Source organism: Andrographis paniculata, unplaced genomic scaffold (genome assembly GCF_009805555.1).
Source record: "Andrographis paniculata isolate CXL003 unplaced genomic scaffold, ASM980555v1 Contig10END, whole genome shotgun sequence".
NCBI classification, from domain to species: domain Eukaryota; kingdom Viridiplantae; phylum Streptophyta; class Magnoliopsida; order Lamiales; family Acanthaceae; genus Andrographis; species Andrographis paniculata.
This window is the reverse complement of record NW_026137380.1, coordinates 1325433-1352305: the sequence shown is the minus strand read 5'-3', so window position 1 is coordinate 1352305 and position 26873 is coordinate 1325433. Positions and strand designations below refer to the sequence as shown.

The 26873-nt window shown below is 38.5% G+C and overlaps 8 protein-coding genes across 19 annotated transcripts; 4 read left to right on the top strand and 4 right to left on the bottom strand.

The window, feature by feature from the left end:
• Positions 1-78: 78 nt before the first annotated feature.
• On the bottom strand, positions 79-4486 carry LOC127246494 (uncharacterized). 2 transcript variants are annotated; one of them, XM_051267921.1, is made up of 11 exons: positions 3419-4486; positions 3157-3189; positions 2567-2735; positions 2311-2489; positions 2091-2227; positions 1877-1981; positions 1724-1793; positions 1572-1649; positions 1390-1498; positions 736-794; positions 79-396 (listed from the first exon to the last, which is right to left on the bottom strand). In XM_051267921.1, exons 1-11 carry the CDS (start codon positions 4484-4486, stop codon positions 358-360), a joined length of 2046 nt encoding a protein of 681 aa, XP_051123878.1. In that variant the 3' UTR covers positions 79-357. The 2 variants fall into 2 exon arrangements, with proteins under 2 accessions (XP_051123878.1, XP_051123886.1); XM_051267929.1 differs by having other exon boundaries at positions 79-393.
• LOC127246506 (BTB/POZ domain-containing protein At5g17580-like) lies at positions 4370-9137 on the top strand. Of its 2 annotated transcripts, XM_051267942.1 has the most exons (6): positions 4370-4493; positions 4573-4637; positions 6863-6927; positions 7014-7104; positions 7199-7268; positions 7335-9137. In XM_051267942.1, the coding sequence occupies exons 4-6, from the start codon at positions 7067-7069 to the stop codon at positions 8934-8936; spliced, it is 1710 nt and encodes a 569-aa protein (XP_051123899.1). In that variant the 5' UTR covers positions 4370-4493; positions 4573-4637; positions 6863-6927; positions 7014-7066; the 3' UTR covers positions 8937-9137. The 2 variants fall into 2 exon arrangements, with proteins under 2 accessions (XP_051123899.1, XP_051123908.1); XM_051267951.1 differs by lacking the exons at positions 4370-4493; positions 4573-4637 and having other exon boundaries at positions 6603-6927.
• A 12-nt stretch (positions 9138-9149) lies between these two features.
• On the bottom strand, positions 9150-16982 carry LOC127246530 (cell division control protein 2 homolog). 10 transcript variants are annotated; one of them, XM_051267986.1, is made up of 14 exons: positions 16873-16979; positions 16183-16241; positions 15999-16052; positions 15723-15907; positions 15048-15168; positions 14340-14510; positions 13708-13868; positions 13561-13633; positions 13370-13447; positions 11886-13208; positions 11059-11780; positions 10855-10908; positions 9459-9528; positions 9150-9384 (listed from the first exon to the last, which is right to left on the bottom strand). In XM_051267986.1, the coding sequence occupies exons 2-10, from the start codon at positions 16189-16191 to the stop codon at positions 13119-13121; spliced, it is 942 nt and encodes a 313-aa protein (XP_051123943.1). In that variant the 5' UTR covers positions 16192-16241; positions 16873-16979; the 3' UTR covers positions 9150-9384; positions 9459-9528; positions 10855-10908; positions 11059-11780; positions 11886-13118. The 10 variants fall into 10 exon arrangements, with proteins under 10 accessions (XP_051123943.1, XP_051123950.1, XP_051123935.1 ...); XM_051267993.1 differs by having other exon boundaries at positions 12020-13208; XM_051267978.1 differs by having other exon boundaries at positions 11059-13208; positions 16183-16236; positions 16873-16982.
• On the top strand, positions 11839-12901 carry LOC127246594 (short-chain dehydrogenase reductase ATA1). Its single transcript, XM_051268051.1, has 2 exons — positions 11839-11971; positions 12094-12901. Exons 1-2 carry the CDS (start codon positions 11925-11927, stop codon positions 12899-12901), a joined length of 855 nt encoding a protein of 284 aa, XP_051124008.1. The 5' UTR covers positions 11839-11924.
• Positions 16983-17651: 669 nt separating the features above from the next.
• On the top strand, positions 17652-18962 carry LOC127253230 (glutathione transferase GST 23-like). Its single transcript, XM_051277726.1, has 2 exons — positions 17652-18025; positions 18205-18962. The coding sequence occupies exons 1-2, from the start codon at positions 17702-17704 to the stop codon at positions 18574-18576; spliced, it is 696 nt and encodes a 231-aa protein (XP_051133683.1). The 5' UTR covers positions 17652-17701; the 3' UTR covers positions 18577-18962.
• A 549-nt stretch (positions 18963-19511) lies between these two features.
• On the bottom strand, positions 19512-20753 carry LOC127246768 (aspartic proteinase CDR1-like). The gene has a single exon (XM_051268313.1). The coding sequence runs from the start codon at positions 20751-20753 to the stop codon at positions 19512-19514; it is 1242 nt and encodes a 413-aa protein (XP_051124270.1).
• A 633-nt stretch (positions 20754-21386) lies between these two features.
• On the top strand, positions 21387-22739 carry LOC127246759 (aspartic proteinase CDR1-like). Its single transcript, XM_051268303.1, has one exon. The coding sequence runs from the start codon at positions 21387-21389 to the stop codon at positions 22737-22739; it is 1353 nt and encodes a 450-aa protein (XP_051124260.1).
• A 1836-nt stretch (positions 22740-24575) lies between these two features.
• On the bottom strand, positions 24576-26640 carry LOC127246751 (aspartic proteinase CDR1-like). The gene is made up of 2 exons (XM_051268289.1): positions 26081-26640; positions 24576-25377 (listed from the first exon to the last, which is right to left on the bottom strand). Exons 1-2 carry the CDS (start codon positions 26638-26640, stop codon positions 24576-24578), a joined length of 1362 nt encoding a protein of 453 aa, XP_051124246.1.
• Positions 26641-26873: the final 233 nt, after the last annotated feature.

Genomic DNA, 26873 nt, shown 5'->3' with positions numbered 1-26873 from the left:
ACTGTTTTAAATATTTTTACTTCTTTTGTATTTAGAATATCTAAATAAAAAGCAAAATTGAGATTAAAAGGTAAAAATGAAATCCTTGATTTATTCCGACACGGGCGTGTTCTATCGCGTGTTGAAAAAAGAAAGAAAACAGTACTATCTGTTTAATACACGCACAGTTTAAGATTTTCCTTCCCGCGAACATCACTGTAAACATCAATCTGGTTAATGGCTTCCGAGTCAAGGGAATGTACGGACGGCGAATCCTGGACTCAGATTCGTCATGGCGGCGGTGTCGGAAGTCTACTCGCCGAAGAACTCTTTCCCGAACAGCTCAATGTCTTTCACCTTGGTCCAGACTTTAGGGATTCAACTGCAGGTCGTCGGCCGGTCCATCGTCGCAATCTGCTGTTATTTGATGGTAAAATCAGAGTTATGAAGCAAATATTGTAATCAACGCATCTATATGCTATATAAAACGTGAGGTAATATGTGTTTTACATAATTTATTAGCCAAGGAAGAGTTCATCCTGAAAAGGTTTTATACAGCATTCATGGCTGTAATGTAGGTAGCTTTATGCCACATAAAGCTAAGTTATTCGTCGTGTTTAGTCTTGTTTTTATTGGGGCATAGAAACTTGAGGACATTGACAACAGGTGTTTGTAAATGGAATGATAGCAGAAAATTTGATTATGAAGTCATAAAGAAGCCTTTCTGGATTGGATGGATGTTGTTCTCAGTCAGACCTCCATGTTCTTGATAGAGGAGGAACCCTTATACCAGCTCATGAATCGTGCGATAAACTCTGTCGAAGGAATACAGGTAGTCAGTTTGTGCCATGCATATATATAGAACAATCATAGTTTCCAATTGACCTAACAAGAAGAGAATGCAACTGATAAAACTTGGAACTCATGATACTATCTATCATAGGAGATTTTTATTTTCATTTGTAATTGGTAAAATTAGTCGGTTTTTCAGTTGTTTCTACCATGGTTATAGCTAATGAATCAGAAGAAAATAAGTAGGTTCCCGTTGGATAAGCTAAGCTTTGTCTAGATTGTGACAAGGAAGTTGCTTCGTGTATTAAGGAAAGATATCTATATCTTTGTAAATGCTTCCCCTGCTTTTTTAATTTAAATGTTAGGCAAACACCAAATCGTTTAGATGATGTTTCTAAATTTACTACGTTGAATAGTTATGGCAGAAATAGGATTCACATCTATCTCTTCTAAGACTAATTTTCCTCTTGTCGATCTTTGCATTATGAGATGTTACAATATTCCTCTATTTAGGCCTATCCTAAGTGATTAAGGCAAGACAATCATAAGAGTTAGGATTAAGAGGGGGCATGTATAACTTCCATGCCACACCATTCATTTGATGGATGCTGGCCTTACCTTCAATCTTCATAAACCTTTGCACGTTCTTTTTCTGATCATGCTGTCTTTCACTGAGCCCTTCTTCCACGTCTCCACAGAGCATGCCCTTCTTCGCACTATTATTGTTCTGTGAATCAGAATATATTTAGATTTTATATTTGGCATTAATGATAGTAGACGATTTAGTAGGAGGTTTTTACTTGATATTCTTCATACAGCTGGATAAACTGCATCTGTAGCTTTTCAGGTAAAATCTTTTGCAGCTCTTCCTTTAAAGTCTGCCAAAAAACCGAATTACATTGTGAATTATAAGCTTTCATGTAAAAAACACTGAAAAATTATCTGATCTTACTTGGAAAATGTACTCTGGAGCTACATTGTGCTCTATGAGATTTTTAATTTCTCCACGGATATAATACAGCCTGTTGAGAAGAAACAATTGTGCTGTTTAGCTTCAATTTCCTCCAACCAAATGAGTATTCGATGTGTGTTAAAAAGTACTTACTGCATTGGGCTTTGCTCTTCTACAACGTTATTAGCAATATTAGCTATTTTATCCTCCCACCCAGTTTTGATAATTTGATCTTCCTTCAAAACAGCTTGGCACCCACTTCATTATATATGCAAAATATTAGTCATAATGGAGAATCTTAGCACAATTCTGGACTTGTGAAATCATCAAAAGTTTTATTTTTATATTCCTGAATAGCTGGACATACCTGAAGTGCCAAGTGGCTTCAAAGGAGCGTATGGCTTGTCTCAGGTTATTCTTGGAGCTGTTAGCGATCTTATTTGCCAGCACTTGAGGTAATTCTATGTTTTCCTCTTTTGCTATTTTTGTCAAAACTTCAAGAATCTACCAAAGATGGGTTTTTAAACAACTTTGAAGCCAGACTGAGATTTGATAAGTTGGGAGGTTTTAAAATGTTATGCTACTACCTCTGTCACTGACGGTTCTAGGAGTTGAACAGATGTGCAGATCGGTTTTATGACCTGAAGTTTTTTGGCATCACTGCAGCAGAAGAATACCTTATTACAGCCTTCAAACTTCCCTAACATCCACCTGATATATGACAGTGCATCTATAGATAGCTTGTCTGCCTCATGCAGAATTATAGCTGCATCCATTGATAATACAAAAATGTCATTGTTCTTTAGGAAAAGGAAACACATGCTTTAAAGACTACACTAATACCTTTGCACTTTGCTTCTGTGGCACACATGGTTGCATCAGACATCAAAGGCTTCCCTTTGATAAGTTCAACAATTACATGTTTTTCGTACCCTTTGAGTTCAGAGAGGTTCACTTCGACATGATGTGGTGATGCAGTTAAATTTACTTGAATGCTAGGCACTGCTTCCCCCTGTGATCAAATAGGTTAGGTCATTGCAATGAAACCGGCTTGTTCGAGAACCATGATCCTGTTTTTTCTCTCATTAATGGAAAATGATGGGTAATTTATTACGTGTGTTCTGTTGCTACTTATAACCTTAGTTATTTTCACAGTTGGTCCTTGGTTAGAATTCTGTTTCTGTCTTAATTTTTTTTCGTTTAAATGTTGTTAAACTTTATTAATGTAACACAATTTCGTGATTAGAAATTTAGAATAGAAAGCACTTTTACACATTGAATCTGCTTGAATATCAAGCATGAATACAAGAGTTTGTGTTATGAAGTTGATGTATTGAGATGAAGTACAGTTATATTGTGTTCTTAGCTAGATGAATAAATGATACATATGATGCTAAATCAATCGAAGATATTGTACGGAATATTGAATATACCTTCAAGTAAAATGTCCTGCTTTCTTCTTTTGCCTGTGGCAAAGTATACAGGAAGTCAGACACAAATCATAAGACATAGCAAGTCGATGGAAATAATTCAATCACTGCTATTATGCGAGTCTGTTAGTCTTATTGCTTTAATCTCTTGCTTTAAATTTGAGTTATTGTTGGAGTGTGAATTACAATCTGAATACTCATTAATATTCACAATGGTTTTACTGTTTCAGGTTTCCGGCATATCTACCAGAGTTTGTACATATACCTCGACTTTGTCTTTTCCAAATATCTCCCTAAGCAAAGCCCACATCATGGTTCTCTTCCCCACGCCGGGACTTCCTTCAAATATGAAGTGTCCGCATTCTTCGGGTCGGTCATGCCAACCCCTTGCCATGGTTTGCAGTGAAAGCGCTGTGCTCCTATTGCAAAGAAAATGTTGCAGCTCAACAGGTCGATATATGTCTGCCCAGACATATTTTCTTTCGTTGACTATTGTCTTAACATCCCTTTCCTCATATTCAAATTCTCCAGCTGCCGATATCTGTGGTTGTGGTGCTTGCACAGCTGGTGGTGGAAAAGGCTGCGGTGGTGGTGGTGGCGGCGGTGGCGGTGGTGATGTTGGCGGCGAAAGCATGCCAACAGGTGATGGTAATATCTGCTGGGGTGGATACGGTAACGGCTCCGGTTGCAGCAGCACAGACCGCTCAGAATCTCTCTCCCTCAATGGCTTCTCCATTGTTGATGATATGAAAGTACCCTGACTCTCAAATTCGAGATCGTTTCTTGTCACCCTGGCCCTCATTTTCGTCACCAAGATTCCACTCTCATTGATCTTGGACGACGAGGAGGAAGAAGATGAAGTCATGAACCTTGTCTCGTTGGAGCTTTTCGTCCAGGACGAGCTCGACGAAGAATAGCTTCTTTCATGCTTCTTTGGCGCAAACCAGGAAGAAGTCCATCGAGGCCGGCCACCGGTTTTCCCGCCTGAACTGACATAGCTCTCCCTCCCTGGACTCGTTTCAGACAATTTTTGTCTATGGATATCAAGAGAAAAGTCTGTAAGACCCTTGGAATAGGGGCTGCTGCAAGCATATCTTTCTTCAATCAGTCGATTCCTTCTGTTGAATTCCAGGAGGCCTTTCTCAGTCAGGTCTGAATTAGCCTTCCATTTGAGGAGATCACTGAGCTTCTTCGGCCAGGAGATTATCGGCGATCCCGTCGATCTAGTGGTTCTTACTGACTTGCTGGAAGCCAGTATGTCGGATGGTGAATTGGGGCTGGCGATATCGATATCGGGGACCGATTTCGATCGCGGGATGATAGGACTCGGCATTGAGCAGGTGAGACTAAATGCTAATTGTTCTTTCTCTTGGCATGGTTTCTGCAGAGTGGCATATTGTGATATTCTGATGGTGACAGGGGAATACAAATCTGGATTGACATTACAATGCGGCGAATATTACAATGTTTTCAACTGGTACAAGGTTCGAACACAAACTCCACCTGTTTTAGTTTTCTTTTCTTTCTCATATTCTTACATGTTTCTTAAATTATTATTTGCATGGAATCCTGGAAAAATCTTGAGATTTGTTCTGCTTTTTTAGAGTAAATGATGCTTTTCTTAGTGGGCTTTATCCATTTAATTATATTCTTCTGCCTGTTTTGAGGGTTTGACAAATTGAGCATCGTGATCCTAATAGGAATGGCATATATGCTTGCAATTGCAACCCTTTTAATAAAGTTGGATTTTTGTTCATGAAATTTGTTTTATTTATTCAATTAGGTGTTATAATTGGCATGTCTGGCATCGTTACATACAACTAAATTGGAAAAATGTGACTAGCACCAGAGTGTTCCATGGCTGTCATTTCTTGATTTTGTATACATACATACAAGAGAATGCTTCCACAAATGCTTCACTGTGTATTTTATTAGCCATTAGTTATCTGCAGTAACCCTAATTTGATTTTTGGCAAATTATAGTATTAATTTATATTGCCCTCTGTTTCCTAGAGAAGAAGAATTGACATGCACCCTATTGGAGAAGGATCAAGTCATTTCTTTATTTATTTATTTTATATCTTGATGAATGAGTGGTAATATATAGTAGTAATTGAGTCACTGTCATTCTTGGTGATTCCGAAACTTATTTGTTTAGAAGACTTACGTGGAGAAAATAACATGAAGTGTGAAAAATCTATCTTTGGTGTGTCTAGATTTTGGAACATAGGATTTACTTGGGATGATCACCACATCTAACATTACTTTAAGGTTATGGGGGTGTGTCCTTATTCTTAGGTACCATTAGTTTTTCATTAGTTTTCTTATTCTAGAGTCACTACTTTTTTAAAGTCATTGTGATTTTTAGGGGATATTGAGTGAAATAACAAAAATGATCCATATGTTAATAGAAATATTAATGTTGGGACTGAGCTAACTAATACTAGTATGATATTGTTTGGTTGAGTTTGCACAAATTTGTTTTTGTACTTCTTACAAAAGACCTCGTAGGGAAGTTTACGTAGAACTTAAAAAGTGTTAGATCTTCGTCACTCTTCCAATGTGGAATTTGGGTTTGCACTCTGAACAACTAATAACATATAATGATAATTTACACAGCGTATGTCACTATTTGATCTAGGGAAGTTTACGTAGGACTTAAAAAAGTATTAGATCTTCGTCACATTTTTCAATATGGAATTTGAATTTGCATTCGAACAACTAATAACATATAATGATAATTTACGCAGCATATATCACTATTTGATCTCACAACATGCTATATAATAATATATATATAAGGAATGTTTGGAGTTGTGAAACAAAACACAAGTCAAATATGACTAACCTATGTAAGGATTGTAAGTTCCCAGGTTCTTACATTGGAGATATATATATATATATATATATGTATGGAGTTTTATTTCTTGATTGAATTGGTCAAATGGCTGAATTATTCCATTTGGTGAATTTCATATGTTTTGTTAATACAAAACAAATTTGTTATATATATCCAGCATGATTATTATCAACAAACATTAATCTGGTATATATATCTTAAATTCATTGAACATGTCTGTCATCTTGCATTCCTTAAACCTACTAGACCTTTGTTTTATTCGTAATTTTTTCTCAGTTCAGTTTGTTTATTCAAGAGATATCAAAATTTTATTTGGTTTGTGTTTGTGTTTTAAATTTGAATTTTTTAATTTAAATAATATTTAAATTTAATATTTTATTAGAAAAATAACTAAAAAAGGTAATTTGTGCATTGCCAAGAGAAGGCACCTCAAGACTCAACCAGGTCTTCGATAATATATTAATTAAAATATATCTAAGTAGATTAAAATTAAAAGTACATGAAAGAGTTTAATTTGAATAGGATTGAAGCCCAAAAATATTAAAATTGAAAGCAAAATCCATGGCCCTAAGCCCTATCGATTGGGCTGTTTGTTGTGATTTTGATTTGATTCGATCTTATGTGCTGTTGCTGTTGCTGTTCTTCCGGTTTTGACTCCTTTGAACAATTCATTCTCATACTGCAATGCTCTGACTGAATCCTTTTCCAATTACAATTTATTATTATTTTAGCCAATGCATTATCTTTTATCTCCATGGCGTAATGGTGAGGAGTACTTTATTACACATTCATGCTTTCTGTTGCTTAATTCTCCTCCCTTCGTTCACCCACTTTGCTCTTTGCTCGTAGGAATTTGTGTGCTTGTAGCAGTGATTGATTTGGATTTGGATTTGAATTCATTGCGCACTCACAAGGTGGTGTTAATTGATACATTTTTCATGAATGAAATCTGCAAATGCTGAATATCCTTCAAATCGATCCTTATCATTTTGTATGGCAGTGAAAAGTGCAGTCCAAGAAAGGGTATGTGTAATACAATTTCATTTCAATGAAATGGCAGCCAGAAAAGCAATCATAGAATCTCCTACCTGGTAAACAATCTGCTCCTTCTCCTTCAAAAAGCTTCCATTATTCAACAATGGCGACAGATAGATATAAATAATGTAACAATCCCCAATTCTTCAGGAGGCCAAGGTCCAGATTCACATCAGAGGTCCAGCTTCATCTCTGTGGATCACATTTCACCCTCGACAAGGTAAAAATTTCAAATAATTTCACTACAGACACACATATATATATATATCATCTTGGTTTTATTCAGGAGCTTTTGGCTAGCAAATCGGCAAAGGTATCGAACCTGTTGGAGAGGAATCCATATGAGGATCTTTCGGCGGCACTCCGCGACATCCCGGCTGATCAAGAATCGATGGAGCTTGTCGGGAGATTCTGCCACGGCTTCGAGATCAACCTGTCAACAGAAAACATAGTCCGCATCGCTTGTGTCGCGCATTACCTCGAGATGACGGACAGCCATTGCCGTGACAATTTGTTGAGCACGGCTTTAATGTTTTTCGAGCGCTGCATAGTGACGAGCTGGAACAACTGCATCAAGGCTCTCAAGAGCGCCGAGAATGTCCTCCAACATGCAGTGAAGCTCGGCCTGGTTTCCTACTGCGTGGAATCGATAATCTTGATGGTGTTAGAAGATCCCCATTTGCTCGGAGAACCGCTCGCGGATCCAAACTCAGACGACGAGGATGATGACGAAAGTGACGATGAGAATGAAAACACTCACCAGACTCACCAGCCTATCGACCGGGAGAAACTCTTTGGGGTCGAATGGAAATCCGAGGATCTAACGACGCTGTCGTTGAGACTTTATATGCCTATAATTCGCGCGATGGCTCAGCGCCACGCCCCGGAAGAATACGTAGCTGCAAATCTGTGTCAATATACCCAGAAATGGGTATTTTCGAACGTTAAAACAGGAGAAAACTTGCCAATCTACAAGAAGACTTCTTACAAGGAGACAGTCGAAGCTGTCGTAAGTCTGCTGCCTCAGCAGCGAGACGTTGTTCCTTGCTCGTTCCTGTTTGAACTGCTCCGCTACAGCGTCGCCCTGGATGTTACCGCAGATTGCAAGAACGAGTTAGAGATCAGAATCGGAAAGCAGTTAGATCAGGCAACCGTCAACGATCTGTTAATACCTTCACAAGGGTACGCGAAGGACGAGCAGTACGACACCGAGCTTGTACGACGGATCCTCAAGCATTTCTACTGCAACTACGTCGGGCCACATGCGTGCGGGCTGAACACCGTGGCTGACCTCATCGACGACTTCTTGGCGGAGATCTCGGCCGACATCGACCTGAAAGTGAGCACGTTCCTCGAGTTTGCCGACATATCGGTTGCAGCGTCGACGGGGACTCCGAGAACCTCGGATGGAATATACAGGGCCATCGATATCTACCTCGACAAGCACCGGTACCTGACAGAGTCGGAGAAGGAGGAGCTCTGCAAGGTGTTGGACTGCAACAAGCTGTCAATCGAAGCCTGCGAGCACGCCGCGCAGAACGAGAGGCTCCCGGTGCGGATCATCGTGCAGGCGCTGTTTGCGGCGCAGCTGAAGCTGAGAGAGGTGATACCTAAAGAAATGCAGAGCAATGGTGAGACGACGGCAGCAGCGGCGACGCGTGAGGAGATAGAGAAGATGGGGAGTAAGGTGATGGAGCTGGAGAGAGAGTGCAATGCAATGAAGAGGGAGATGCAGATAGAGAAAAAGAAGAGTGGGGGTAGAGTGAGAAAGAAGAAGAAGAGAGTGAACATATGGAAAGAAATGAAGAAGAAGATGGGGTGTAAGAGTAAGACAACAAATGTGGAGGACTGCAATTGCCATGTAAAGAAGAAGGTGCATCCAAGCTAAGATTTTTTTACCTCTTAAGTCGAACAATACACAGCCATTAGAGCAGAGCAGAGCAGATTGAATAAGTTGTTTGTTTAGGACAGAATCCGATCGTACTTTTCTGGAGCTTTGAATTTTTGTGTGTATGTATCTGCTGCTCATCACTCCAAACTTGGAATCAATGGCCGAAATCAAAGATAATGAGTATTTTGGTGAAATAAATTTATGAAGACATTATTATCGACTACTCATTCAACCATTATGACAAAAACGATTATGATCATCTCGACATTGTAAAGATTAATATAAATTTTGTCAGCTTTGCAAGAATGTAGCTGATTCAACAAGAAAAGCAACGGATTGTAATCTGAAAGTTCAACCAGAAACTCTCGGGATAAGAGGATCGAAGATGTTAAGACGGGCTTGGCTTAGCTTTTCGGCAGCCTAGCTTTAGCGCTTTCCAGTTGTTCTACGCAATCATCGACATGTAACAGTTTTAATACAAATAACAACAACACGAATGGGTAATTTCATGAGACTTACTTTGCTCAAAAGCTGTTGCTTTTGGCACAGTTGTCCGGAAGAATATATTACCATTTCTTTGATAGACTACCTGCATCAACAATGGCTGTTAAGCAAGTCATGGAACTGTGCTAATATGAATTTTCTACCTATTTAGGCCAGCTATCATCAAATTTGTCGAAGGAAAGAAAAAGACATACAACAAAATCTGTCCATGAGAAAGTAAACACACTAACACAAGTATATAATCAGATTCCCCTTTGTAAATTTGAAAGTATGTTCAACCTAACTCCAATGGTTTGCGAAAAATTGCATCAAACTGTTCGACTCTCCCAATAAATCATTTAATCAAGTTACATGCTGATAATATACAAAAATTAGCTCTGGTAAAAGCTAAATATTTACAGAAGTAAAAGGGTGGAAAGGAGAAGAATATAAAGCCCATTCACATCGGAAAATAACTTCAAACTGAAGCTCTTGAAGCTGCAGCACAGTCAATCTCCAAGTAAAGCTGTTAAACAAACCAAGCTAAGCTGCACTTTTGGTTTTAAACTCAAATCTAACATTTATCAAGATGAACTCAAGCTTGCTTGATTTAGTAGATAAGCTTGAGCTTGACTCAATAAAGAAATTTTTGGTTCAGAAGCAAGTTTGAGCTTTGTCGGGACTAATCAAACCCCATACCAAAGAAACAGAAAACTAAAAGCATACCCAATTTAACAACCTTTATTGAGCAGGTCATTTATCTGTATGAATCAAACTTGCTTGGCTCCAATAATTACCGAGCAATTTTCAACTCAAGCTTAGTTAATTATCCCGAAGAGTTCATATTACTAAGAGAACACGTAGAAGCTTGTAACAAGAATGACAGACTATTAATTACGAAATGCAATAGAATTTGTCTCCAGTTGTGAATATTCTTGTCACTTACTAATAGTTATACATCAAACTAACACAAATTTCTTAGTCCAAGATAGTATTTTCAAGCTTTCGAAGGGAAAACAAAATTTAGATAGAATTGAAACTTCATACAGTTGAACCTTGATGGGATTGCATAATCACAGAATACAACAAAGACATCAATGGATAATGATTGAAATAATTTACAATTGGCAATACAAGCGAAATTGAAACAATTAAAGTTTTTCCCAATAAAAAACATCAAATCCAAGACTAATTTTTTTCATTTAAAATATTAGGTCAAAAACATATTATCTATTCAAAATATCACACATCCTATTTACATAATCTCCCACAGCTATTTCTTTCCCCAAGATTTTACTATTTACAAAATAATTTAACATACGGCAACACTATCAAAACATATACGAACGAGTTCAAGTAAGAAATTCCAAGTGAAAAGCGACAGAAGATGATCAAAAAGCATAAACTAAATTACAAGCTCACAAACTCGTACTCGAGAAGAAGCAAGGCTACTAAGTTCAGCCAAAGCAACTTCATGATTCCTCACCTGCATTCGCATAATTGTAAACAATAATATCATCATCGTCGTCACAACCAGAATTTTAACTTCACTGAATTAGCGCTCCAAATAAAATTAAATCAAGTACAACGGGGAAGGTAAAAAACTTGAAATTTTTATTTTTATTAGAAAATAAACCTCCTTTTGGAGATCGGAGGCCGATTGCGCCTTCGAATCTATGGGAGCAGACATTCTCCGGTGAACCCAAATTATACCAAGTAAAAGTCGAGTTTTATTTTAACATAATTTAGATGTAATTTATAGTACTCTCTTTGGATCCTGACCCGACCCGAATATGTTTGAATACTGGTCCAAACCAGATCCGAATTCCTTTGGACCGACTCTATCCGGGCGGGTCTTGGACAATGGGCGAAAGCCCATCCATTGGACCCGACCCGAAGCTCCAACAATACCGGGACGGCCAGAAACACGGGCGATGGCCACGGTGGCGGAAGACAGGCTATGGAGGCGACACATCAAAGTGTTTTTAATTCAAAATACTCATTTATAACAGGAAGATCAATGTGTGTATGTATGTGTTTTATTCAAAGCCTGCAGCTTTTTAGACATAGCCTGCAGCTACTACAACAGATCTGTATATGCCTCATGTAAAGACCGACCTAAACTCATGGCAAGATAAGATGACAAGCAATAATAATGGAGTAGTAAATGAGAAGGAAGATAGACTGATCCAAATGAAGCACTGAAGTGGGGCTGTGTTGGATTAAGCTGCTCATGAAGTGGGGCTGTGTTGTGTCTTTTATAAGACAAGAACATTAGATTATATCTGGAAATAAATAAATACTATGATTGAGAGGAGGAAGCCACAAATCTTCTATGTTTCGATCTCATCTCTACACCTGGAAATTAGTAGAAAAAAACGTCTGCAGTTAGAGAGAGGTTAGTTGTGTAAATGAAAAGAGTGTGCAGGATTAAATAATCAGTTAAGTATCAGCTATATATACCACCAAAATTGCAACCAAACTATCCATCACACAGATCAAATGGATTCCACAGGCACAGCTCACGTTCTTCCCCCAAAACCAAAAAGGTCAGCACAATACAAACTAGTACTAGTAGTAGTAGTAGTAGTACATACCTTGGTGATTTCATTCTGCTTCTCAAATGCTTTCAGATCTCTTACCTTTCTTTCCTGTTTCTTCTGCAAAGTAGACTGCCAGGGAAGGTCGCCGTCGTAACAGGTGGAGCAAGGGGGATCGGGGCTGCTACGGCCAAGGCGTTTGCTGAAAGCGGGGCATATGTTGTCATTGCCGACATCCTCGACGAGCCAGGCGAAAAGCTAGCAGATTCCATTGGAGCCAGGTACATCCACTGCGATGTGTCGGTTGAGAGCGATGTGGAACGTGCGGTCCAGCTAGCTCTCGACTGGAAAGGGCGGCTGGACATCATGTTCAACAATGCCGGCATAGGCGGTCCTTGCGGGAGCATCACCAATCTCAAAACTGAGCAGCTGATGGCTCTTCTGGAAGTGAATCTGTTCGGGGTGGTGCACGGGATCAAGTACGCTGCGCGCGCCATGATCAAGGGGAAACACGGCGGATCCATCATATGTTCGTCGAGCTCTGCAGCCGTCATGGGCGGCCTGGCATCCCATGCCTACACAATGTCCAAAGATGCCATCCTTGGCGTCGCCAGGACAACCGCCTGCGAGCTGGGAGTACACGGGATTAGGGTGAACTGCATTCTGCCGCACGGCGTGCCCTCCGAGCTGCTCCTGGATCCCTACAGAGTGCTGATGGGGAATCCGGATCTCCAGCCAGAGGATGTGACCAAGATTGTGGGTGAGAGAGCAAGCCTTATCAAGGGCAGGGGAGGTACCATGGAGGATGTTGCACAGTCTGTCCTGTTTCTGGCGAGCGACGAATCGGGCTTCATTACGGCACACAATCTAGTCATCGATGGGGGCTACACTGTGGCAAACAATCTGTTGAGTTTCATTTACCAGGATTTCAAAGACTAGGATTCATGGTGGAACCTGATCCATGTTGTCTCCCTGATTCATTCTTTCTGCTTGCAAATAAACAATGTCAGATACTTGATTTCTTATTATTTCAAACGAGAATTTTGCTGAATGAGGCACAAAATAGAGTGCAGAAATCATATTGTGATGTAGTCACACAAATTTATTTTTTTAAAGCAAAGTTGGATCCATATATCCAAATCTCAAGTAGAAATGGTTAATGATTCACTCGCAGGTCGTCGAAGTATGGATGCTTTAGTGCATCAGCAGCAGTAATCCTTTTATGTGGATTGACAGACAGCATTTTCTGCAAAAGCCAAATACTTAGAGAGTGAACAACATTGATTTCCTAAAGAACTTAAAAAGGAAACAGATTCTTCTTAAGAATCTAAGATTGAATTTAGAGAGCACTGGCTTACAATATGTACAAAATACTATATTTTGTTCCAAATCGAGCCAAAAACTTACTTCTAAAAGGTCTAATCCTTCAGGATCGAGGCGAGGGACAATGCTCTTAAGGGTCTGTGTGGATGCAGTAGGTACTGCCTGTTTGCAAGGGAGAAAAAAAAGAGCCAGAACGCCACAAAAAGATATGGTAAACATAAAAAAATCGAATATTAAGTTGATTTATGAGACTTTGATTCTCTTGATAAAACTACCTTTGAGCCTAAATTCTTTGACAAGGCAGATGCTCCTTCTGGCCAGTAGCTTGAATCAGGCAGACCAAACAAGCTGAAAAAAGAAATGACAAAATCAAGAGACTTTCTGAAGATAGAGGCAGAAGTTGCAGTTCAACAATTTTTAACCTGACAATGAGCTGCAACATAAGAGCATCACTTGTCCCTGGAAAGAGAACTTCCAGTGTCACCAACTCAGCAAATATACATCCCACAGACCATATATCTATAGCAGAAGTGTATGGTAGGCCAAGCAGGATTTCAGGTGCCTGAAATGAAAGAGTTGCTACCTATGCAGATGAAGATCCACGTGTTACACATCGAAGAATCAATCATAAAATTTTATAGAACAAGATTCTTCAGGTACAAAAGAAACTAGAATCTCAGAAATGGTCATCTTCTGAAGTGATTACTTCTGTCGGTTTGATATAGAAAGTGAATAGTTTATAGACTTTCTAATTTATGAATTATGACAATGAGATATTTATGCTTCTAGCACACCAACATTACAGATTTGTTGCCTAATTATACAGATGGTGTCTAAGAGTTCATACCTGAATTTGGTATCACAATTTAAAACATGAACTAAGATGGTTGTACTTAAAATAAGTCATTTTCTTGTTGATAAGTACAGGATTATGTACTTTGATATATTTAATGCTTAAGATCAGACGTTCTTGAAAATTGAGTTGCATGGAAGATAATGAACCTAATGGTACTAAAACCTGTCAAAGGAAAGATAGGTGCTAATGTGAACATACATCCTCGGAATAGCTTGAAAGGAAAACATCAACTGTCCTGGCGAAACCAAAATCAGCAAGTTTTATAGTAAGGTCAGAATTGATGAGCAAATTAGGAGGTTTCAAGTCTCGGTGCCAAACTTTTTGAGAATGGCAGTAAGAGACACCTTCAAGTATTTGGAGCAGTAGTTTCTGCAACAAAACAGTCACGAAGGTTATGATGGTTTGTGCATTTCACAATTCATGAAAAGGACAATCTAAGTATGTCAATGTCCAAAACACAAGACAAAAAGATGCAAAATAAAATGTGAACTGTAATCATTGTAGCATTTCAATTGAGTTACATTTTGAGAAATCAATCTGAGTTTGACGACCAAAGCTTATTGCTTCTCTTGAAGTTGAGCCAGAAAGTATAACTCAAAGTGCAGTTAACGAGCAAACAAAATTTGAAGAATTAGCACACCTTTTCATCATGTTGAACTTTCCTTGTAAAGTTATCAATGAGAATTGTTAAATTCATTTAAGATACTGATTAAGGTATGCTTATTCCTAGATTCAGATCAGATCAATAGAGATAGATGCAGTGACAGACGAACAGATAAACTTATTTACAGATTATCTAGCATCATGATAAAATATCCACCGAAATCTTCTGCATCACATCACTACAAGGATGTCTTCTTCATATTGTACCTAAAACCTTCTGAAGGAAGAAAGAAGTTTACTCACTTTTATCACTAGTGGATCCGCAAAAGTTTCTGGATGAGCTTCCATGAACCCAGAAAGGTCATAGTCCATGGATTCAAAAACAAGACAGCAGCCAAAGTTTGCCAATTCAACATCCAACAACCTGCTCGTAAACTTCTTTCTTGAAATTACAAAATTCTTCTTTTGCTTGTTAACCATCCATTTTGTATTTATGAATATACGGAAATCCTTGAGTAATAATTGATTCTTCCATGTATAAAAAAAAAAAAAATTGAAAGGACGACCATTCTATCGTACCTAATATTTCTAGTAAAATCAAAATTTTTATGCAACATCATAACTCTGCATGGTCTTTGACCTGTACATAAGGAAATGTGATTTTCTCTGCTTGCTTCAGATTTATCTAATTTGAATTTTTATAAAATATGAAAAAGTTGATTTCATAATTACATCATCAGTAAGATATTTTAAACATTAGCTCTATTCAAGATGACTTCTACAAGGTATGGAAAAGGGCATTAATATCTTCCACTTTCTTTAATCTTCTAGTTACTCCAAGAAGTTAGATCACTATCAGGATTCAAACACTTCAAAACCTTCCTTGAAACAATGGAAAACCTTATTGTGGAATCGAAAAAGTGCTAGGTTCCGTACTCATGCCAAGTATATGGGACCAAATAAATAAGAAAGTATCACCTTACAACATTGGCATGATCCAACTCCATCAACACAGAGATTTCCCTTAAGACTTCACTGGGCAGGCCTGTGTCTCTATGCTGAAACTGAATGATCTTAATAGCAACATTTTCCCTCGTCTTTGTATCATATGCCTTAAATACATCACCGAAGCTCCCATCTCCAATCCATTGGCCAATTTCATACTGAAGATAAGAAAATAGTTAAAATTTAAACTCCCAAAATTTAGGATAAAGCAGATTTGAAAGTTCATGAAATTAAAAAGGAAGCACGAACCCTCTTCATTTGATTAGATCCAGAAAGAGTGCTACAGCAGGAATCAATTGAAAGCTGCTCTACAGAGCAATTGAAGGCAGGCACATAAAAAATATATAGATAAGAAAAAAGTTAAAATTTAAACTCCCAAAATTTAGGATAAAACAGATTTGAAAGTTCATGAAATTAAAAAGGAAGCACGAACCCTCTTCATTTGATTAGATCCAGAAAGAGTGCTACAGCAGGAGTCAATTGAAAGCTGCTCTACAGAGCAATTGAAGGCAGGCACATAAAAAATATATGAGTTTAAAAATAAAAATAAAAATAAAAACTCTTGGAATTCAAAGCGAACTACAGAGAAATTGAATAAAACTTCAAAGCAAATCACTATGTACTGATTTCTACTTTTATGCTAATGTTTACCATTCAAATGCAGCATGAACCTTCTCCAACTCACAGAACACTGCTCGTTAAAGAAATTTCAGGTCTTGGAATTATAAACCGGCATCAAATGTGCTCCGGTTTCACTCATACCAGGGGATTAAAAAATCCAAATTCTCTCTAGAGATTTTTTAAACCGAACACATTCATCAACATCACAAAAATTGGAAATGCAATGATTACTTTTAAAAGTTGAGAATCCGCGCTACGCTCAAACAATGAAGGAACGATATAGGATAATTTCCGATTTCCAAAAATATCACAATTCAATGATAAACGAAATTATGTTCATCAAAAACCTACATAAAGCCTCAAAGTTAATCCTGAAAATTAAACAACAACAAGGCGATTCGCCAACATCGGAAACATAAAATTGGCACACGATGAAAGAACATCTCCAATGCACATAGCTTATAATTCATAAACGAAGCGACGAATATAATCATTCACTCACCTAGGAACAAAAAATCGGCTCAGCGTCTCTACGTAGTCCCTTCTCCACTGAGACTGTAGTACAAACGAACAGGAAACAAACACTCATGTGTTTTCTCTATTTAACAATATATATTTATTGTGTGGAAATATTTGTAAATTAAAAAAATATACATTTAATATATTAAAATAAATAATTATGGAAATTATTAGACTGATCTGATTTTGATTTAAAATTGATTTTTTTTTTTTAAGTTTTGTTTTAAATAGTAATTTGATATTTTATTTTTACAAATGAAACACACCTATTCTTTAATTATAGAGATTTAATAATAATCTCACATTTAATTTCTAATTTTCTAGATAATTTTTTTTAATCTAATTTCATGAAAAACTCGAACATTTCTACGCAAACACTACAAAGAAATAAAATTATTATTGTATATATATTTAATTAATAGCCATTAAATTAACTATTTCATTAATTGTCATTTTAAATTTATCTTTTTTTTTATAATTTTAGATTTTAATTAAATTATTAAATTATTTTAATTTATAAAATAATACAAATAATTTATTCTATATGAAATTATTAAAAATACTCATCTCCACACAATGTAGATGTAGATGCAGTTTATACACTTATTAACACCCTATTTGCAGTCCAATAATATCCAGTGTGATGCAAGCGCTTACATCATCATCACCACCAACAGCCGGCCACCAAAATCATCGATGCAATTAATGATCATTAATACTAATATTAAAATCAGGCCCCCACAGCCACATAAAAATTTAAGTAATAAATAACCTCCTGAACTGACAGACAGGCGAGATTAAGATTACGAGTGATGGCAGAAAGTCATGAAAATCTGAAGCTGTTCAGGACATGGTCGAGTCCGTACGCGATGAGGGCCGTACAGGCGCTGAAGATCAAAGGCCTGGAGTACGACGCCGTCTTCGAGGACATCAACAACAAGTCCACCTCTCTACTCCAATACAACCCCGTGCACCGCAAGGTCCCGGTCCTCCTCCACAACGGGAGGCCCGTCTGCGAGTCCCTAATTATCCTCGAATACATCGACGACACGTGGAACCAACCCCACCCCCTTCTTCCCCACGACCCCTACCAAAAAGCCATCGCCAGATTCTGGGCTAAGTTCGGAGACGACAAGGTACCTGCTGTACTTAATTAAAATTTTGATATTCGATTCCAAATGTTTATGTTCGTTTTATTTTGTTATAGAAAAGTACTATGGAAATTGATAAAGAGTATATGCATATACTTTTTCTATAAAGTTGTCAAAATATAATTTTGAAAAAAAAAAAAAATTAATTATAAAATTTTGAACAGTTGCTGCCGTCGGTGTGGAGAGTGTTCGTGGCGCAAGGGGAAGAGCAGCGGGAAGCGGCGGTGGCGGAGGCCGCCGGAAACCTAAAATTGGTGGAGGAGCAGCTGAAGGGGAAGGAGTTCTTCGGCGGGGAGAGGATAGGGTATCTGGACATTGCGCTGGGGTGGATGGGCAACCTCGTCGGCATCCTCGACGAGATTGCCGGAATCCAATTGGTCACCGGCGAGGCATTCCCGGAGCTGTCGGCGTGGATCGACCGGTTTGCCGGACACCCGGCGATCAAAGAGCTGTGGCCCCCACACGACAGAATGGTCGATAAGTTTAAGGCCATGAGGGAACCACATGTCAAAAAATCCCAACATTTAGTAAATTAATATACGATATATATATATATATATATAGCTGTGTTTTCATGGAGTTTCTGAATAAGCAGCAGCACACACAGACGTGTTTGATGTTTGGATCATGATTACATCAATAAAAACCATTTTAAATATATATATTGATATGATTTTAATCTAGTTTGTCACTTCATTCACTGAGTTTTTACCGGTCTTAGCTAGTCGGGGTGAAGCGGGTGAAATTCCCTTGACGTGGGTCCGAGAGCGCGGAGTGACCTCCGGCGGAGGGTATACAGTATTGGACTATTAGGTTTTGGAATTAGTATTGAGCTGAATCTGTATGTAACCTTGCGGTTGTGAACAAACTTTGTTCTCTGTTTCTCGATTTATCATTGCGAATAAATTTATTTTTTGTTTCTCATTTTTGCCCGTGGATGTAGCCAACACTTTTTTGGCGAATCAAGTAAATATGTGTCATCCTTACATTTTTGTTTTTGTTTGTTATTCAATTATTAATCTTGATCTGTCACAACAATATATATTCATATTACTTTTTTTTTTAGTTAATTTTTTAATATTAATTATTATATTAAAATATAATATAAATGAAGAAAAAATGACAAAAATATACATATTAATTTCTTATAATACAAATACAATTATATTTTTAAAGTAAAACTATATAATAATATTTTTAATGTCAAATATAACGACAAAAAATTATTAGCTTACTTTTTAGCCAGACAAAGTAGTAACATTTAACTTAAAAATTTTCAATGTAAAGCAAGAACTTTATTGTATATATATTTTTATCCATAATTTACAAGAGTTTAGCAGAAACTTAATGTACTTAATTTATTGATAAAGTGATGTTTTTTTTATTAGGATTTTAAGAATGAATCATATTTCCATTCATATCCTTATAATATTTTATTGGTAATATTTACTTAAAATAATTCAATCCTTAATTAGCTGCAATCCGATGGCTTAAAGGAAACCCTCATCTTCTTCAAGTCAAACCCTATCTTGAAATTCGACTGCGCTAGATTCCCGTACACCGGCACCATCCCCTCCCGGGGCGCCGATTCAAACGCCAGGCACACAGTTCCCTCTCTGGTCATCGTAAAACAATTATAATTTCTCAACTTCAAATTGCCACCTCGGAAATGGGCAGTCATTGCCGGAAGCTTCTCTAAATCCGCAACTGTCAGATACTCGTAGCACATCCTCATCAACCCCATCGGATCCGCCATTTTCCTCAGCTTCACCTGGCTGTGGACGGCGGCCGCCAACGGTTCGTACAATTCCGGCGGAAGGTAGGTAATGGTTGTTCCAGTGTCTATGGTTATGGTGCCATCGTAATTCGACGCATAGGAGCCGTTGGATGGAGCCAAATTCAGCCGTCGATTCCCCACCGTTATTCCGTCCAGCATCAGGTGGTAGTGAGTGGAACCTGGTTTCTGCACTAGCGGCGTCGACACCACCCCCCACCCCGAAACGCCGCCGCCGAATATCATTTTGCTCATTTTCCGTGGCTCTAAACTGAACGACGCCTGTGCAAGGCAGTAGGAGAATTTGCCCTCGATCGATTTCCCTAATTGATTTATCAGCGACGCATCTCCGGCGCCGAGGCCGACGATTCCGGCGGCGTATTTGCTGAAAGCTCCCCGGTTATCATGTCCGCATCCGATGACGATGTTAGGGGCCGACAATTTTCCGACCGCCACCGTTTCGGTGGCGATTTTTCCGGCGGAGGTCGACCCATCTCCATAACTAATAGAGTAGTGACACGTGTCGTCTGTGCCGGCGCGGGACATCCGCCCCAGTGACCTACAAGTCGGCGTGTCAGCGGCGACCGGCCTGTAAGAAGACGATCGTCTCCGATCGAACAGCGGCCGAATATGGTCGAAGCTGTGGACGCAGGGCTCGCATTGGATCCAGATAAGGTTGCTGCCGGTATCAGCGGTGGCTAGGAATTCAACCGGCGGCGTGCCGACGGAGAATTTCATGAGGTATTCGCTGTCGTCGTACACGACGTCGGCGGTGGCAGCTAATTTGTGGGCGACATTAGAAGCTCCGGCGAGGAATCCGGCGCGTCTGAACGATCGTAACAAAGAATTTTTGATACGTTCTGAGGGTGTCAGGGATTGATTGAGCAAGGAATCTATGGGGATGAGATCGACGGTGACGATCGCTGCATCAATAATCATAGAAACCCTAGAAATTGAGAAAAGAGAAATTAGGGCAAAATATAAAAAGATTTTGTAGGGTTTAATGGTCCTCGCCATGGCTATGAATCTTGATGAATGGAAGTGTTTGAGAGAGGTTTGTTAATATATATATATATAGAAATGAAGGGTGTGAATTGATTGGAGATATAATGTGTCTTCTTTGCATTAATTAATATTTGCATTGCTTAATATTGTGTTTAAGTTAACTGAATTTCCAATCAATTTACACACTAGATTTTAATTTTTAGAGATTTTCCTCTCAACACTTTCTTCATCAAGATTCATGGCTATGGCGAAGACGATGAAATCCCACACAAAAACACTCTTACAAATACTTTACTCCAAACTTTTACATTACTTTTTATTATATATATACATCATTAAAAAAAATCCAAAAATATTTCATTTAAACTTGAACTTTTATTAATTCTTGTAGTTAACTTACGGGACAGCTTAAGCACCAAATATCAAACAAATGCAAATATGAATTAATGCAAGAAATCTCAGCCGTCCATTACATTCCCAATCAACTCACACCCTTGATGATATCTTCTATATAATAACTAGCAGCAATGCCCTCACCATCTTAATTTCCTTCGTCAACAGCTAGCCATGGCGATTGACATGAAACCCTATACAATAATCCTCTTCTATTTTGCCCTAATTTCTCTCCTCTCAAATTTCAGGGTTTCTATGATTATCAATGCCGCAGCAGCTAACATCACCGTCGTCGATCTCATCCCCAGAGATTTACTGCTCAATTCATCACTAACACCCACGGATCGTGTCAGAAATTCTCTGCTACGATCGGTTAGACGCGCCAAATTCCTCGCCGCCGGAGCTTCCAACTTCAGCCGCCGCGAATTGGCCGCCGCCGCCACAACCGACATTGTCTACGACAGTAGCGAATACTTCATGAAATTCTCCGTCGGCACGCCGCCGGTGGAATTCCTAGCCAAAGTCGACACCGGCACCGACCTCACCTGGATCCAATGCACCCCCTGCACCAACTGCTACCACCAGACTCAGCCGCTGTTCGATCGGAGACGATCATCGTCGTACAGGCATGTCCCCTACAACTCCCGGACTTGCACGTCGTCTGTCGACTCTCCTGGCCTGGTTAAGTACTCCAGGGGCTCCGACGACAGGTGCGGCTATTTAATCGGGTACGGCGACGGCGCGACCAGCGCCGGAGAAATCGCCGCCGAAAGGCTGACGGTCGGACAATTGTCGGTGCCTGAAATCATCTTCGGATGCGGACATGATAATCGGGGAGAGTTCAGCGAAGGCAGCGCCGGAATGGTCGGCCTCGCCGGCGGAAGTTTGTCGTTGATAAATCAGCTAGGGTCTTCGATTAGGGGAAAATTCGCCTACTGCCTACCGGAGGCGTCGTTCCACGCAGAGCCAGATTTGGGGAACCTGAGCTTCGGCGGCGGCGTTTCGGGGCGGCGCGTGGTGTCGACGCCGCTGGTACGGAAAGCTGAGTCGCCGTACTACTACCTGACGCTGGAGGGGATTACGGTGGGGAACCGCCGCCTGAATTGGGGTTCATCGAGCAGGTCGTCGGACGGCGAAGGCAACATAGTTATAGACACAGGAACGACGACGTCGAGACTTCCGGCGGAGCTGTACAGACAGGTGGCGGCGGCGGTGGAGAGGCAGGTGAAGCTGAAGAAGAAGAGGGATCCGCAGGAGTTTTTGAGCGATTGCTTCGAGGTGAAGACAAGCGACGACTATGAGAAGCTTCCGACAATGGTTTTTCATTTCCGAGGTGGGGACGTTAAGCTGAGGAATTACAATGGTTTTGTGGAGACGGGGAGGAGAACTGCTTGCTTGGCGTTTATGGCGGACACGTATAACCTGCCGATATATGGGACTTTAGCGCAGGGGAATTTCATTGTAGGGTATGACTTGGAGAGGATGACGGTTTCCTTTAAGAGATCTCGTTGCAGCAGCGAATGGTGAATTATATAATTGATTAATTGAAAGATGGATATATATTATTATATGTGGGTGATTGATATTCTAATTTAAATTGTTATTCTACTCTATGTAATAAATGTGATCGAATAAACATGTATGGGTGTACTATCTTTTTTAATTAGTGTCACATTTTATTAATGCATGTATTTATTGACAAAAATTGGGGTAGATACATAACAAAACTAACAAAGAGAGGGTTTCTGGAAAAAAATTTGATTTCAATTTGATATTAAAATAATATTTGATGGAATGCTTGTGAAAGAAAAATATATTTTTTCAAAATCTAAATAGTAAAATTAAAACTAATAAATTTGGGCTAAAGAAACGCATCGAAAGTAATCGGAACTAATATGAAGAATTTGCACGTGGACGATGAAGAATGGGTGGCGGACTCAAATACGGATGTTTTGATTCTCGTATCATGTTAAATAATTCTTACTTAAAAATTTAAACTTAAAAATACACACCATCTATTTATTTATATATTACAAACTCAACCAAAATGAATGATTGATTTAACAAGGAATGAGTGATACAAACTGCACCAATAATCATAGAAACCCTAGAAATTGAGAAGAGAGAAATTAGGGCAAAATCGAAACGATTTTGTAGGGTTTAATGCATGGTCCTCCCCACGGCTATGAATATTGAAGAAGGGATTGAGGTTTGTTAATATAGACATGATCAAGGTTTGCATTAATAAGTATTGCATTCCGTTTCATTTAGTGTTTAAGTTGTACTCTTAATTATAATAATGTTGATCAATTAGAAATTAAATAAAGTTGAAAAACTTTTTAAGAGATTTTACGGAATGTTTATTTTATATAATTAAATAAATTCATTAAAGATGTAGAATATAGAGGGCACGAATATCATTGTGAATATAAACTAACATTTTATATATATATATATATTTTTTGCCTTCAGTAACTAAGTATCTATTTCCTGTTAATCTTTAAATATTAATTATTATATCAAAAACATATTACAAATTAAAAAAAAAAAGTAACCAAAACACTACTAGTAGTGTGTTGTAATACTAATAGAAACACATTTTTTTTATAAAGTTATATAAATATAAAGATATTTTTAACGTTAAGTACATTGACACAAATAGTAAATTGATACTATATCACAGCAGATTTATAATATAGTATATGTTATGTTCTAACTCAATATATGTTATATTATATATAAAAAATATTATTTTGTACACTTCAAAATTTAACCGGGCCGATCCAAGCAGGTGCAGAGGATACGGTCCATGAGAAGGCCCATATCAATAAGGCCCGTGGTCACCATGATAAAAACATAGTTTGAAAATAAAAAGAGATTGAGGAAGTTGGAGAAAAATAAGGGATGAGAGCATTATTCGAATAAGATTAGGGAAATAAAAGGAAAAAGAGGTTAGGGACGCCGCCGGCCATCAATTCATGTTGTCCTGCATTGCGTTAATTTTTTCTCTGTAATTTTAATTTCCTTCATTATTTTTGAGACTTCTACAGTTTTTTGTAGTTAATTCCGATTTAATTTCCCAGTGTTCATTCCAACTGTGTACCTTCTTCCTTAGTTAATTTTTTTCGGTTATCGCATCCGGCGGAAACCCTACGATCAAATCAATTTCAACAGATTTTTTCGATTAAACCGTCGGTGACAATTTTTTGACGACAACAACTTCATTATACATATTGATCCGATCAAATAAGTACTGAATCCACTGAATCCATGCCCGTATAGACACATACATGTTTATTTTTCCACATTTATTAAATACAATAGAACAATAATTTAAATTAGTATTATCAATCATCCATCTTCTTAAAGTCTCCATTCGCTGCAAGGAGACTTCTTAAAGGAAACCGTCATCGTCTCCAAGTCATACCCTACAATGAAATTGGCCTGCGCAGTACTCCCATAGATTGGCAGGTTACCAGTCTCCTTCACAAACGCCAAGCACACAGTTTTCCTCCCTGAATCCATGAAAGCGTTGTGACGACTCAGCTTAACGTCGGCGCCGCCTCGGAAATGAACAATCAATTTCGGAAGTTTCTTATAATCGTCAAGCCTATTGACCTCGAAGCAATCGCTGAAAAACCCGTGCGGATCCGCCTTCGTCTTCAGCTTCACCTTCCTCTTCACCGCCGCCGCCACTTGTTCGAACAGCTCCGGCGGAAGTGTCGTCGTCGTCGTTCCTATGTCTATCGCTATGTTGCCCTCGTCGATCGATCTGCTCGATGATCCCCAATTCAGGCGTCGATTCCCCACCGTAATCCCCTCCATCGTCAGGTAGTAGAGCGGCGACCGAGTTTGCATTACGATCGGCGTAGACACCACTCTCCGGCCCGGAACGCCACCGCCGAAGCTCATTTTTCCCATTTCCGGCTCTGCGTGGAACGACGCCTCCGGAAGACAGTAGGCGAATTTGCCCCTGATTGAAGATCCTAGCTGATTTATCATCGACGTACTTCCGCCGGAAAGGCCGACCATTCCGGCGCTGCCGTCGCTGAACGCTCCCCGGTTATCAGTTCCGCAGCCGAAAACGAAGTTAGGGATCGACAATTCTCCGACCGCCAGCCTTTCGGCGGCGAGCTCTCCAGAGCTGGTGGTGTCATCTTGGTATCTGTCCAGATATTTTTCTTATTTAATTTATAATGATTTTGATTAAATTTTTATTATTTTAGGGTTTGTTTTTTTGCAAAATTTCTCCGAATTTTACTATTTGACACTGTTTTCAAAAAAAAAATTTCTCTCACAAAATATTTCATCAAGTATTATTTTTATACCAAACTCAAATTAATTTTTTTTCAAATTTATCAAAAAAAAAAACACACCCTAGATTATACTCTTTCCGTCTTCATAGTAAATTAAAAAATAATAATATTTTATTAGTAAGTGATTGTTGCAAGAAATTTTAATATTTTTATGTTTTTAATTGTTTGTATAAAATAATTATATTTATAGTTATATGTTTGTAATTTAAGTAAAAATTAAAAATATTTTAATATTAATATATGATTTATTTTTAAAAAAATATTTTTTGAAATAAAATCAGCAAAAATGGACAAACTAGCAATTTGATTTGTACCAAAGCATTCCAAATCAAACTAGTCTTTTAAAATTTTGTAATAAAATAAGAAATAATAATACTTTATTGTAAGAATTTTTATATTTATGTCATTCCACTTTATATATAAAATAATTATATATGTAATAAAATATTTATAATTTAAATAAAAATTAAAGATATTTTAATATTAATAAGTTATTATTATTTTTTAAATAGGAAAGAGATAAATAATACTCCACTTTTAGTTGAAAAGAACCTAATTGAATAGCCACACGTGTGACTGCCACCACCGTTCCTGGCTAAGAACGTCTGCACACCAGGAGGCGCGTGAGTTGACCTACAAGTCTCCGATTCAAAGGGGACCCGCCGGTATGACGACGACCGGCTCCGATCGAACAACGGCTGAGTCTGGTGGTAGCAGTTGACGCAGGGGGCGCATTGAATCCACGTGAGGGGGCTGCCGGTGTCGGCCATGGCTAGGAATTCCACCGGCGGCGTGCCAATGGAGAATTTCATAAAGTATTCGCTTCTGTCGTAGACGATGTCGGTGGTGGCGGCGGCGGCCAATTCGTGGCGGCTGAAGTTGGAAGCTCCGGCGAGGAATTCGGCGCGTCTAGAGGATCGTAAGAGAGAATTTCTGAGACGTTCGGAGGGTGTTAGGGATGAGTTAAACAGTAAGTCTCTGGGTATGAGATCGAAGGTGATGATAGCTGCATTTGTAATTACCAAAGAAACCCTAAAAATTGAGAGAATAGAAATTAGGGCAAAATAAAAATAAGGAATGGTTTTGTTGTAGGGTTTAATGATGATCGCCATGGCTGTGAATGTTGACGAAGGCGGGGGCATTTTATATATATATATATATATCATTTCTCATTTATTTTGAACTTCACTTTTATAATTAATTGATCTCGTAAAAGCTTAACTTACAATGCAGGTTAAATACCAAATATCAAACAATGCAAGTATTAATTAATGCAAAGAAATCTCAGCCGTCCATTATATTCCCAATCAACTAACACCTTATATCATTAGTTACTATTTTTATT

Excerpts from the sequence above, each read along its gene's own strand:
- LOC127246494 (XM_051267921.1), bottom strand. The coding sequence starts at position 4,486 with ATGCCGAGTCCTATCATCCCGCGATCGAAATCGGTCCCCGATATCGAT. Across the intron at positions 2,228-2,310 it reads TAGAACCGTCAGTGACAGAG|ATTCTTGAAGTTTTGACAAA; the intron begins GTAGTAGCATAA and ends CATCTTTGGTAG. Across the intron at positions 1,650-1,723 it reads CTCCAGAGTACATTTTCCAA|ACTTTAAAGGAAGAGCTGCA; the intron begins GTAAGATCAGAT and ends GTTTTTTGGCAG.
- LOC127246506 (XM_051267942.1), top strand. The coding sequence starts at position 7,067 with ATGGCAGCCAGAAAAGCAATCATAGAATCTCCTACCTG. Across the intron at positions 7,105-7,198 it reads ATCATAGAATCTCCTACCTG|GAGGCCAAGGTCCAGATTCA; the intron begins GTAAACAATCTG and ends CCAATTCTTCAG. Across the intron at positions 7,269-7,334 it reads CACATTTCACCCTCGACAAG|GAGCTTTTGGCTAGCAAATC; the intron begins GTAAAAATTTCA and ends GGTTTTATTCAG.
- LOC127246594 (XM_051268051.1), top strand. The coding sequence starts at position 11,925 with ATGGATTCCACAGGCACAGCTCACGTTCTTCCCCCAAAACCAAAAAG. Across the intron at positions 11,972-12,093 it reads CTTCCCCCAAAACCAAAAAG|ACTGCCAGGGAAGGTCGCCG; the intron begins GTCAGCACAATA and ends TCTGCAAAGTAG.
- LOC127246530 (XM_051267978.1), bottom strand. Across the intron at positions 14,511-15,047 it reads CGGATCCACTAGTGATAAAA|AAACTACTGCTCCAAATACT; the intron begins GTGAGTAAACTT and ends GTTTTGTTGCAG. Across the intron at positions 13,209-13,369 it reads AAGGATTAGACCTTTTAGAA|AAAATGCTGTCTGTCAATCC; the intron begins GTAAGTTTTTGG and ends TGGCTTTTGCAG.
- LOC127253230 (XM_051277726.1), top strand. The coding sequence starts at position 17,702 with ATGGCAGAAAGTCATGAAAATCTGAAGCTGTTCAGGACATGGTCGAGT. Across the intron at positions 18,026-18,204 it reads CTAAGTTCGGAGACGACAAG|TTGCTGCCGTCGGTGTGGAG; the intron begins GTACCTGCTGTA and ends AATTTTGAACAG.
- LOC127246768 (XM_051268313.1), bottom strand. The coding sequence starts at position 20,753 with ATGATTATTGATGCAGCGATCGTCACCGTCGATCTCATCCCCATAGAT.
- LOC127246759 (XM_051268303.1), top strand. The coding sequence starts at position 21,387 with ATGGCGATTGACATGAAACCCTATACAATAATCCTCTTCTATTTTGCC.
- LOC127246751 (XM_051268289.1), bottom strand. The coding sequence starts at position 26,640 with ATGGCGATCATCATTAAACCCTACAACAAAACCATTCCTTATTTTTAT. Across the intron at positions 25,378-26,080 it reads ACGTGTGGCTATTCAATTAG|ATACCAAGATGACACCACCA; the intron begins GTTCTTTTCAAC and ends ATATCTGGACAG.